Genomic DNA, 13,132 nt, shown 5'->3' with positions numbered 1-13,132 from the left:
AAGCACTCTTCCCAGTCAACTGAGAAAATAAAGGGCTGAGGAAGCAAAGAAGGAACTGGCCAAGGGAGAGACAGCAAATCACCAGGGATTGCCAAGAGCAAAGCTCAGAAATCTGATTTTGCTCCAGGTGAGAGTTCCATGGCTTTGCCTGTCTGGGAGACTCCCCACCTCGTGCCTCCAAGTGCATGTGGCTGTGTGGCTGTGACCACGGTTCTCAGTAAAATGATCAGCGGTGTGTTTGTCTCATGCCACAGCTAGATTGTGAGTCAGTGGAGATCGGCAGGCGAGGCGTAGGCATTCTGGTGTGTTCACATTTTGGTTACATTGAATGGAGTGGGACTTCTATTATATTCAATCCAAACAAAAACATAGTTCAAATTAAGATTCTGGGTGAGATATATATATATATATATATATATCTTAACATATATATACACACATATGTATGCATGTGTGTGTATATATATATGAACAAATTTTATTTAAGGATTTATAAGATCAGTAGGATCTTGTGTTGCTTTACCTGAAAAGGTAAAATGTTCACTCTGATGTTTTAGCAGGCTCAGTAGAAGTAACTACTCCAGACCTCATATAACTTAACATACATGTCTTTACCAGACTTCACAAATACAGTAGCCACAATCTCCCACCTTATCCAAGGTTTCACTTTCCATGGTTTCCGTTACCCCGGACACCTACGATCCAAAAATATTAAGGTATTTTGAGAGAGATAGAGAGTGCGCTCACATAACTTTTATGACCGTGTGTTGTTATAATTGTTCTATTTTATTATGAGTTATTGTTGTTAATCTCCCATTGCACCTAATTTATAAATTAAACTTGATCATAGACAGATATGTATAAGAAGAAACATAGCATACACAGGATGTGTTGCTATCCATGGTTTCAGGCATCCGTTGGATGTCTTGGCATGTATCCCATGTGGATAAGGGGGGACTACTGTATCTTTTCTTACTTGGTATTGTTCTAGCATAAATATGAGTAGAAATTAACCTTCTAAAACTTGGGCTGTCATTATAAACCCACGGAGCAGTGCTGGGTTAAAGGAGGCTGCCTTCTGTGCTCCACAGATAATGGTGAAGGCAGCCAAGAATCTGCATCGTATTTGGTTTATATCACAGCATTGGACATGCTTTGCACATAGATTTCCATGAATTTTATCTAACAGTAAGATGAGATTAATCAGGTAGAAATACCTGACATCATCACGTAAATAATTCTGTGCCACTTGAAAATGTTTGCAAAAATACATTTTTGAATAAATATACAAATTTGTGGCTAAGTGCATATTTAAGAAATCACCTTGGAATCCTTAGCTTTTGAAAATAGTGTAATTCCATGAAGTGTTTCATTTCTGCACCAATGATTTGTAGCTAGATGTGGCAAGACTGTAATAAGTAGTTCTGAGAGGAAAGATTTAGGAGCTTTAGGAACCTTATCCGTCTTAGCGTCTCTTCATTTATATATCAGTATACTTTTTATTAGACTATATATTTTTATGCCATTTAAAACATTACAATCAATTAAGTAATTAAAATATGGTATGAGACAGGTGATATTTGCACAGATAGTAAATGTACAAATGCAGACTGAGCAATTACTGGGTGCAGAGGCATAAAGATCTCTCTCGAATGGTACTGGGTGCAGAGGCATAAAGATCTCTCTCGAATGGTACTGGGTGCAGAGGCATAAAGATCTCTCTCGAATGGTACTGGGTGCAGAGGCATAAAGATCTCTCTCGAATGGTACTGGGTGCAGAGGCATAAAGATCTCTCTCGAATGGTACTGGGTGCAGAGGCATAAAGATCTCTCTCGAATGGTACTGGGTGCAGAGGCATAAAGATCTCTCTCGAATGGTACTGGGTGCAGAGGCATAAAGATCTCTCTCGAATGGTACTGGGTGCAGAGGCATAAAGATCTCTCTCGAATGGTACTGGGTGCAGAGGCATAAAGATCTCTCTCGAATGGTACTGGGTGCAGAGGCATAAAGATCTCTCTCGAATGGTACTGGGTGCAGAGGCATAAAGATCTCTCTCGAATGGGAATGAGTGTCTAAGGGGAAGTCAATGAATATCCTTCTTGTTCTGCTGATTTTTCCTACAAAGGAACTGTTTACCAGAAAAAGCATCTGGATTCGATTGCCTTTTCATTCATCGTAGACCACTGATGGAATCTGGAACCACTTACGGCCTCACAGTCTGTAAGTGGCACTTAAGAGTATGGACAGGAAATAAGAATGACAAAAAGTGTCTCCTGCACAGTTCTCAGGAAATTCTCTTGGGTCTTTATTCATACCTCAAAATATCCATTTACCTTGAAGCAAATAAGAAGCAATACAGACTTTGCAAGTTAAGAAGTAATGAATTGGATTGACGATGAAATCGTTCGTTACCAAACACCAAAATCCAGGATTTTTTGAAATGTAATTTCACAGCTCAAGGTTCAGGGGAAGGGATAAACGCATTAAATCGTAAACACTTCACACTGGAAGTTGCTCTCAGCCAGGTCAAGAAAACCCTGTGCCACACCCCGTGGCCTGGTTTTACTCCCTACGCTGCAAGACAACACATTTTATCTTTCAATACCACAACTGAAATTCGTAAATCCTTCTTCATCCTGATTTGATCTTTTTCTCCACCTAACTCCTTAATCCTGAAAAAGGTGCAATATATTACTGTTCTGCGTAACATTCTTAATGCCTAACACTATTTACACATAACTTTCCATACGTCCTCAACATTTTTTCTTATTTAAAGTGACTTCCAAATCCATGAACATTGCAGACTCCCTCTTGGACATGGTCAGTGGACCTCCTTAGACCCTCAGGACCTCTGAGTTGAGAACAATAGCCCATATATGGCCTGGCCAGAGCCACATAGAGTGGAGACCACCTTCCATTTCTGGAGACTGGTCTTTGTCTGCTCATCCTAAACTTGTTTGAGAGAACGCTCCTCCTAGCAATCACATTACATTGGTTCACACCAGACTAAAACACCTAAAACGCCTGGCCAGCCTTCTCTCATAAGGATACGCGCCTATCCGGGTATCATTCAAGGATGCTTCTCAGGGCAGTAGATTGATGGGTGCTAATTTCAGCCAACAAGTGTTCACATCCAAATCAGAAGTTCAAAAATACCTACCTCAAGGGACATTTGATGATATAAGACTTGATCTTAGGAGAATTCAGACAGGTTTTTCTTTCTGATTTTTTATTCTTTAGGTTTGGGAGCAGGGCAGCTGTAGCTGTGCACAGTTGCCAGTTGTACGCTGTGTAAGAGGCAAGCAGGACTGAAGTGCAGCCCATTCCGCTCTCAGCAAACCCTCTGCTGGCCTGGGGTTGCTTCTGACTTTCCCTAATTTGTACATCGGGGCTTTTATAAACTATCAGTGACTCTGATAGCAGGGCATGCTGCAATTCAGAAAAGTATAGATAAACCTCAAAGTAAGATATGACCATCAAAAAAATAAATAGTACTGAAATGCATAAAACAAAATACAGGAACACCCTCTCTGCCCCTCTCCCCATCCCTCTGATTTCCACATGAAACAGCCACTTCCAAGCCTCTTATTTCTGCTGTTTCAGAAATTTATTTTCTTTTTCCTAGATAATACATCTCTATTTTGTGAATAATTACTTTGTTTCTTTAGACGTTGTCCATTGAGTGCCTGTTACGGAACAGGGAACCAAATTCTCGCAGCAGTTCCTCCCCGATCCTTACTTTTTGCACACCCTTGTGGACTCTGTGTGATGTGATCACAATTATTGGCTAAAGGTGTGGTGTTAGTTATTTGGTCTCTGTAAATATCTCTCAAGCCTGAGCCAAATAGGGTACTTGGATTCCATTTTTCTCTCCTGTACAACTTGTCTTTTCCCTGCAATTAATATTAGTCTTGTTTCTTCATGTGCTTAGTTTTTTAGTTATACCTATTTTTCCCCAAATGCTGTCACAGATCTGTCCCAGAACTGACAGTAGAGTTTCCAACTGTATTCCAAACATATTTTAAAGCGTGCCATCAGCTCCATGACCTTTCACCTGGAACGTCTCCCCTACCACCCACCCGGGCTACACCTGTCACACACTTGTTGTGCTGGGACCTCCTGTCACCCTCCTTCTGGGAAGTTCCTTTGCTGCTCCCAGTATCTCACGCTTTGCCTTTGTTGAGACTAGATTGAAAATGCATCCCATCACAACATTTTCAACCAGTACAGAATTCCAGGTGAAAATCATATTTCATTTGAATTCTTGTCATTTTGTTACACTGTGTCCTACTGTCCAACAATGCTGTTAAAAAATAGAACACCATTATTCTTCCCTTTTCTTCCTGCTGGCTGCTTTCCCCTTTCTGGACACTCTTGGGGTCTGTTTTGGATCCCTGCCGATAATGAGCTTCACAGGGACGTGCCTTGGGCCAGTCTTCTTCCATCCATTGCCCCATTGTGTGCTGTGCCATTGAACATGAGACTGCTGGACTTCAGCCCTAGATGATTTTCCTGTGTTACTTCTTTAATAATTTCTTTTCCTCAGTTGCTTTGTTTTCTGTGCTGAATTAATCCTCAAATTTCCTTATATTTTCTGTCCTTTGGCTGGTTTTGTTCTATTTTCTGGGGAATTTCTTCAATTTTATACTTCCAACTTTTGGTTTTTAAAATTTGTAATATTCCATTTTCAATTTCCAAAACCCCCTATATTGTTCTTTACTTGCTTCTTTTATAACATTCTTTTTTTTTTAACATGGATGCAATATCTTTTCTTTTTCCTCTGAGAATATTATAGTTTTAAGAACTTTTTTTCTCCCTGTATGGTCTCTTTCCAAGTTTCCTTTTACTGTTCATTATTTTAGCCTCAGTCATTCTTGTTGGAAGCTCTCCTTGGTTATCTTGTTATCCTTAGCCATTCTTTCCTATGTAAGAGCAAGGCACTAAAATGCAGATTGGAAACTCCGGTGAGGGGTGGAGGGGATGACAAACTTCAATAACTACAGGTCTTTTCTTTTGTACAGTTCAGCTTCCCCAGGAAACGCTCTCCTGTGTCTCATCTGGGGTGAAAAGGTGGGGGTTCAGGTATACACACACAAGCCTGCATTCTAGGAACAGGACGAGGGGGGAAAGTTGGGGCAATCGGTGGGGGAGAGGAGTGCTTCACAGTCAGATATGTTGATTCTCATTGCATCCTATTCTATCTAGACCCTCGTCCGTTCACTACACACAGTGTGTCTGAGTCCAGAGTCCCTCTGGTTTAGTTTCTCTAAAGCATAAACCCTTTGTTTCTTCTGGGGATTTGGGACAGTGTGTTATAAACAAAATTTATTTTCATCTATTTATGATAATGTATTTTTTCAAGAATTTTCTTTTAGTGCTCGCTCTAGCAGCACATTTACTAAAATTGGAACTACAGAGAGATTAACCAGGTCCCTGCACAAGGTTGACATGCAAATTCATGAAGTGTGACACATTTTTAAAAATAACTTGAAACGGACCACTATGCAACTCTCAGAAGAAAACATAGGAAAAAAGCATCAAGACTTTGAATTTGGGAATTTGATGTGATATCAAAAGCACAGGCAACAAAAGAAAACAATAAGGTGGATTTTATCAAAATTAAAAGCTTTTGCGCATCAAAGGACACAATCAACAGAGTGAGAAGGTAACCCACGGAATGGGAGAAAATATTTATAAGTCATATAACTGATAAGGGATTGTTATGCAGCTTATGTAAAGAATTCCTACAACTCAACAGCCACAAAAAAATCCCAAACATCCTGATTCAGAATGGGCAAAGGACTGGAGTAGACATTTCTCCAAAGAAGATATACAGATGGCCAGCAAGCACATGAATAGGTGCTCGACATCCCCAAACATTACCACTCCCCACCCATGAGGATGGCTGTGATTGAAACAAACCAATAAATAAAAGACAGACAAACTGGAACCCTTGTGCATTGCTGGTGGGAAGGTAAAAGTGCAACCATTGCAGGAAACAGTTGCCAATTCCTTCAAAAGATTAAACAGAATTACTGAATAATCCAGCAATTCCATTTCTGGATATATACTCAAAAAAATGAAGGCAGGGTCTCAAAATGACATTTGAACACTTTTTTTTTCTTTCTTTTTTTTTTTTTTGAGACAGAGTCTCTCTCTGTTGCCCAGGCTGGAGTGCAGTGGCGTGATCTAGGCTCACTACAACCTCCGCCTCCCAGGTTCAAGCAACTCTCCTGTCTCTGCTTCCCGAGTAGCTTGGATTACAGGCACAAGCCACCACGCCCAGCTAATGTTTGTAGTAGAAAGAGGGTTTCATCATATTGGTCAGGCTGGTCTCAAACTCCTAACTTCAGGCGATCCACCCACTTTGCCTCCCAAAAAGGTGTGATTAGAGGGGTGAGCCACTGTGCCTGGCCTGTACACATTTTTATAGCAGCATTATGACAATAGCCCAGAGGTAGAAGCAAGTCAAGTGTCCCTCAGTGGAGGAGTGGATACACAGATTGTAGTGTGCCCATCCAGTGAAATATTACTAAGCCTTAAAAAGGAAGACAATTCCTTTTTCCTCTTTTAAGATTCATGGATGAATCTTAAGAACATTGTGCTAAGTGAAATAAATCAGTCACATAAAAAAAAAATACTGTGGATTCCACTTCCATGACGCACCTAGAGAAGTCAATTGCATAGAAGCAGAAGGTATAATAGTGGTTTTCAGAAAATGAGGGGAGAGGAATGGGAAATTAGTGTTTAATGGGGACACAGTTTCCATTTGGCAAGACGAAAAGTGTTCTGGAGATGGACGGTGGTGACGGCTGATCAGTGTGAAGGTACTTAATGCCACACTCTAAAGTGCTTACAATGATGAATTTTATGTATGTTCTTACTGTGATTTTAAAAGTAATTTTCTTTAAAAATCAAGAATAGCCATTACAAATAAAAGATTTTTGTTCCTAGACATTTCATTTCATTTAGATGCTCAGAGCCATCCTTAGTTCCTCCTCTCCTTTGCTTTTCTTCATAACAGAATTATCTTGATCCACACCCATGACCCCTTTTTCCTGAATGCAGGGGGAAAATAAAGGTCTTCCATTCTTCTTCAGGGCTTTACACTCTTAATCCTTCATCCAAATGTTGTCATCAGTCTGCTCTTCTCAAACAGGCTCGTTTCTCCAGTATTCCATTGAAACTGCTCCCAAGTCACTGATGATGCTAATCATCAACTCCAATATCTTTTTCTTAGAACAAATCCTTTAAAGCATGCTTACAACAAATGATACCACTGCCTCTGCCTTCCTATTAGAAGATAAGGTGTGCAGTCAGTTTCAGATCCTTCACGTTGGATCCCAGTTCCTTGGGAGGCCCAGGCGGCTTGCATTTAATCCTGAAGTGTCCTCTCTGCATGGCCCTGCAGTATGCATGAGCAAGTTAGAGAAGAGAGGAAGATGCTGTAAAGCAATCATATTGTGTGTTTCATCAGCAAATCAATTATGAGTCAATAATTTGTGAATTTTGTGGAGACTCGGAACGCAGAGCTCTTTGTCTTAGCACCCAGAAGGCCTCTCACTGCAAGAGCAGAGAACTCTGCAGCTGGGGCTGGGGTTTGAGCCCTGGCACCTGGGCTTCTTCCAGTCTGCAAGGTAGAACGCGCTCTGAGGCGGTCTTTCTGTCAGAATGGCTCCGTTCTAATTGGTTATCCTCAATGTGTAAGGGGTACCTTAGCGCAGGAGCTGGAGGGGAGGCTTCCGTGGGCAAAACGCCTGCATTCACTATCACGTAAAGTTCCCAGGCAGGGTATAAATAAGAAGAGGAGACCTGACTGTCTGGTAGGACAGAATAAAGCTGAGGAGAAAGTACTGTGCAGCAGTAACTTTTGTGATGCCACAGGAGAGGACACACAGATGGGAAATTAGGGTCTAACTCCTGCCTTCTGACCACGGTGCCCGGAAGAGGGACGTCCCCCAACTGTCGAGTGATTGAGGGTCCTTTGCTTTCTGTGCAGCAGGTAATATGCCGTCTTCTATCCTGGACAACCCACCTGATCCATTATCCATGCGCCGGCCCCTCACACACTGAGAGAGTCTGTGTGTGTGCACGTGTGTTCACGTGTGTGCATGTGTACATGCATGTGCATGAGTGCGTATCTCCCTTCACCTCTCCATCCTCCTTCTCCCCTTCATTCCCTTGGAATCTATTACTTTCCTACAGGTTCCTTTGGGGGAATGTGGTCTTTTCTCTGACCTAAAACACAGCATTCCTGGAACCTGCTGGATGGTCGATTTGGGGAAAATAAAAAACCTAAATACAACATTGGATCAAATTTATACAATGCTCAGCTGACGCACACACCATTTCTGTTGGCTGATTTTTGAGTACGTGGGCAGCGTACGGTTCTAGGACTAATGTTTTTTATCTTACTATTAAACATTTTTAAATCCTGATTTTCATCTGTATAAAAATATGATTGTTTATCCCAGACCTGTGTGTCACCCGTATGTCCCTAAGCCTCGCCACCTGCTGCGAATGAATGAGGGCGCAGGCCTGTCTGGGTGCACAGCCCACGTTAGTGTGAGCAGAGCCGGCTGCACCTGCTCACTGAGCCCTGTTGCACTGCAGCGTCCCTCGGGGGTCCCTGGGCAGCCGTCCCTGCAGGCTGAGCCAACACTCCACCCTCGTGGCCCGTGGGTTCCTGCCCAGGCACTCCTGCCCTGCTGTGTGCACCCAGAGCTCTCAGTTCACACCAGATCTTTGTGCTCCTTGGGGCTTTGCAGAGAGCAAGGGGAACTACCCGCTGAGGGGTGTTCTACTCGCCCTGGGCTGGGGAAGGGGGTGTGCCCTAGTGGTGGAGCCCCAGACCATTGTCCCCAGGTTCAACACATTCTTCTGTCGCTGTGGGTTGGGACTGGGCCACAATCGGCCACCACTTTGTCCACTGAACAGTCACTGTCCTCCTGCCTGAGACTCTGGGGCTGCATCCACTGGCTGCACAGACTCCTGTTTCTTTAGGGCAGGGATTCATGGATTTTTATCTTCTTTGCAATTTGGTTCCTGTTTCCCTGACTGAAACTCACTCCTTGGCACCCTCCAGGCTCTAACCCCGGGACACCCCTGTGGATGGGCTACGAATGGGGTTGCTGTGCCTGGATTCGAGTAGGGGGATCCCCTCCCCTGGCTGCCCCAGCCCAGCCCCTGGGGGTGGCACATCACCTACCAGCCTTGAATTTATTTTTATCTGCAGCTGAGTGTCGATCTCTGTCTATTCCTCTTATTTTGGAAAGAAAGCTTGGCTTTGGTGTTTAGATTCAGAAATCATTCAAATGTACAGAAATGTGACAGAAGTGTACATGATCAGACTCACAGGACTGGCGGCCTGGAGGTTCACAAATGGCAAACCCATGACTCCTGTCCCCCGCTCTCCCCACAGAGGGCAGGAGTGGCTATGGCACGCTACCCCCTCTGCAGGCTCCCATCGGGTCAGGGGTGGGCATCAATAGGAAATCCTGACTGCCCACGCAGAGCTTGGTTCTGTGTATGAGGCATGAACACTGAGCTGCCCAGTGGTACCCAGGAGTTTCCAAATGCAGATACACATTAGGGGACCCCTGCCATTTTGCTGGTTTTGGTTTGTGTTTCCACACAACGCTAATTACTCAGAATGTTGTGGTGGTCATGGTTTCACAGGCACATTCATGTAGTAGAGCTCACACAGGTGCCCTCCCCATACATGGGCAGTGTATGCATCAACCACACCTCAGTAAGGCAGACTTAAAGTATTTTGTAATGTATGACATGCGTTTCAATCCAAAATACTTATGATGTATCAAAAATCTTCCTCTGCAATAAAGCATTCTAATAGCTAACATAGGACTTAGAAATTATTTATAATTGATTGTCATATAATCTTTCATTTCAAACTTCTGTGACCTCAGTTTCCTTCTGTTGATAATGTACCAAGTGTAAGAACAGAGATACAGAGATCTGCAAACACCAGTTGATAATTACACTCAGACACACTACACACAGAAGTCCTGTTTCTCTCCTGATAGAGAGGACTGGATTGAACATTTTTTAGAAAGCATCGGTGTTTGGGGTAGGTCTGGTCTTCTTTCCTCCAATGATCTTCTTTGTCGTCAAACCTTATCCGTCAGCCACCCTCCCTCCTCTCCTGGTCCCAAGCCTTTGCCGCCAGACACACAGGCCAGCTCTTCTGAGCATCTTATGGGGTAGTTCCCAATCTAATAATCCTCTGTAGTGCAAGCAAGCTTCCTGACACAATTGTGAAAATGGACAATGCTAAGCCCCACGTGCCACTGTCTCACTGTGGGAATTAAACCCTACATCACTTCTGAAGGTAGTTGCTTTATTTCTTCTAGTCACTGGTCACTCCGTGTGGAAACAAGCATCCCCCTAATGCACGGTAACTAGGAAAATTTCCCCAGTCGTTCCTCCATTTACTTGTGTAAATTCACACTGCGGGTGCCCTGGAGGTGTGAGTTCTGCTAGAAGGGAGGGATTCCCCAGAGTCTGAACACCACGGGCACTCATGATCTGCTCCTTTATGGTTCTACTGCAAGGCTGGGACCCTGAGGGTGTGGGTCCAGAAAGTGGTTCTCAAGCCTCGCTGACTTTGAGTTCACATGTGCGGCACTCTCTCTTTGTAATGACCAAGGCCATGGCAATTCGCACTGGATAACTGAAACCTGAGCCCATCCTTGCCTCGCTAGAAAGCATTTCAGATTGCAAAGAGGAGCTAAAAATCTACAATGTATTTTTAAAGAAAGTTAAAACGGGCCGGGCAAGGTGGCTCATGCCTGTAATCCCAGCACTCTGGGAGGCCAAGGGGCTCAGCAGTTAGAGCTGAGCAAACAGCACAGAGCTCCCTTCCTGTAACCTGGCTCCCAGGGGTACCTTATAGGTGAAGGAAGTCTCAGATGAGCCCCACAGCGCATGCACACATCAGGAGGGGAGCAGGCAGCAAGCCGCACGTCACGTGCTGTAGATTTGATGAGTAGCCTACTCTTCGGGCATTCGGCTAATCACTTTTCATGAAATGGTTCTTCAAGTCAGGTCAGGATCATCCCAGTAGCAGTGTCCAGTTAACCTCTGGGTCCCACCAATGTCACACCCCTCCATGCACAGCTCCCAGTGCCAGGAAGAATCGTAGAACCCTTTTCCTCCTCCACACCACCATGGTGGGGCCCAGAACCCTCCAGCCCGTGCCCTTTCCTTGACTTCCACTCACTTCACCACTGAAAAACCACACGGACATCCATTCTGCTGGTTACAAACCTTCCAGGGCCCATCAGCAGTAAAGACCAGTGAGGAATTCACAGTGGCCACCTGCGGGGTCCAAGAGTTAGATGTTTCTTTCAAATATTAAACACTTGTGAAGTATGTCACTGATCAGGTTGCCCCAGGTAGTCACCAATCACCCCTAGGATGCAGAATAAAACCAACCAACACACTCCTACATCCCGCTGTTTATGCTAAAGCATTTTACACTAAGGTACAGACAATATAACACAGGCATGACTGTCACAAAAATGCATTTGAGGTTTGCTGGTCTGATGAATGAATTAGCACAATTCCTGGGTTGTTCTGAACAGGCTTGTGCCTGAGCTGAACATAGCTCAGCAGGTATTAAAGGGGCTTCCTGAGTCTCACTTTTCATCTTCGTTTCTCCTCTTACCTTCATCTCATTGACCCTACCGAGACACACACACTCACATTCCTCACTGTTTGGGCCTGGCTGGAGGCTCTGGAAAGTGCAGGCTGAACTGAAATCTCCTCAGGAAAACCTCCAAATGGAGAGTGACTTAAGGCCCCCTCCAGACAGCTAACTCGCAGAGTCCACCAGACAAGACCAGAAGCAGGGTGTTCTAGCTAACATGAGTTTCTGGTCTCCGTGGCTCTGAATCAAGCGTTAGGACCTGTGTTTGCGTGTGCAGCACGGCATCCAGACCACAGCTGCCTTCAGCACGCTGAATCGCACCGTCTGTAACGGTGCCAGAGTGCCCAACTTGAAGGGCCAATGGGAGTCCCAGGCGCTTACCTCTATAAATTATCCATCCAAGGTGAGGTTTTCAGAAGACCCCTGCTCCCAACTCTAACGGTGTATTTAGTAGAACTTACTGCTAACGTCATATCCCTGTTGTTCTCTCCAGCCAGCCGCCTCCCCTTCATGCTTAAAGGTGGGAGCAAAGGACCCGCTTTGTTGGCTTTGAGGAGCGGGACAGACCCCCGGGCACAGATGAGCGATGACCCAGCAGAAGGCACCCTGGACCCCTGCAGTGCGCCAGGTAAAAAGGAAACCCGCTCTGCCGTTCCGCCTCCCGCGGGGATGGTCTGCCCCTCCTGGCATTCTCTCATGGCTCTTAGCTGGGACCTCATGGGCAAAGCAGTTGAGAAAATTGCCTGTGATTAGGAAAACATGGGTATTTTTGGTCAGGGCCCAGGAATATAGACATGGTTTTAAGTGATTTTTCTAAGCACTTTGTATGTCTTTCCCCTTTTATTTTTTGAAGTTCAGTTGGGTACTTTCTTGATTAATACAGCAGCCAAATTAGTAATTTAATATCACAATGAAGATAACACCCTTACTCACAAGCAAGGGCACATTCAATGAGAAAATAATTTCCATTATTTTTATCTGATGACTTTTATTGCTAAACTAAGAACTGAGCCAAAAGTTCCTGATTTATTCAAAAATGTTATGAAATGGGATTATTGGAACTTTGGAAGCAAATTTTCTAAAATACAAAACCAAAAGTGCTTTTCTCTGTTTCTAAGGCAGAGAAAGTGATGACCCTCTTTAAAAGGGATCGGTTTGCATATTTAGGTGTGTCTGTAACAGGAAAACATTGTAATATCTTAGTTGTCTGTTTTCATATATTCACAAAAACTAAAAGGACTTTGCACTTGGCCAGTGGAGGGCTCCATTTAGGTGAGAACGCTACGCAAGGGGTGAGGTGGGTTCATTCTTCTACAAATATGTCTTTGCCCCTGCTATGTGTAGCTTTGTCCTGGTAATCCAATTAGGACCAAGGTACAGTCCTTGTGTCCAGAGGCTCATATTCTACTTGAGGAAGAAGCACTCAGGAAGCAAACATGCTCTGTAGCTTCAGAGTGGTCAGT

At 44.0% G+C, this 13,132-nt stretch overlaps 1 protein-coding gene and 1 non-coding gene across 2 annotated transcripts in view; both read left to right on the top strand.

The window, feature by feature from the left end:
- The window catches only part of PDE10A (phosphodiesterase 10A), a 667,471-nt gene that overhangs the window by 270,496 nt on the left and 383,843 nt on the right, over positions 1–13,132 (top strand). The window contains exon 2 of the mRNA XM_055269337.2: positions 12,163–12,297. Within this exon, the coding sequence (XP_055125312.1) occupies positions 12,180–12,297 (118 nt within the window). The 5' untranslated portion in view covers positions 12,163–12,179. The remainder of the gene's footprint in view (positions 1–12,162; positions 12,298–13,132) is intronic.
- On the top strand, positions 5,376–5,479 carry LOC129477811 (U6 spliceosomal RNA). The gene has a single exon (XR_008655998.1). It is a non-coding gene; the product is annotated as a U6 spliceosomal RNA (small nuclear RNA).

Source organism: Symphalangus syndactylus, chromosome 2 (assembly GCF_028878055.3).
Source record: "Symphalangus syndactylus isolate Jambi chromosome 2, NHGRI_mSymSyn1-v2.1_pri, whole genome shotgun sequence".
Lineage (NCBI taxonomy): Eukaryota > Metazoa > Chordata > Mammalia > Primates > Hylobatidae > Symphalangus > Symphalangus syndactylus.
The sequence above is the reverse complement of the archived record's forward strand: the minus strand, read 5'-3'. Positions and strand labels throughout refer to the sequence as shown.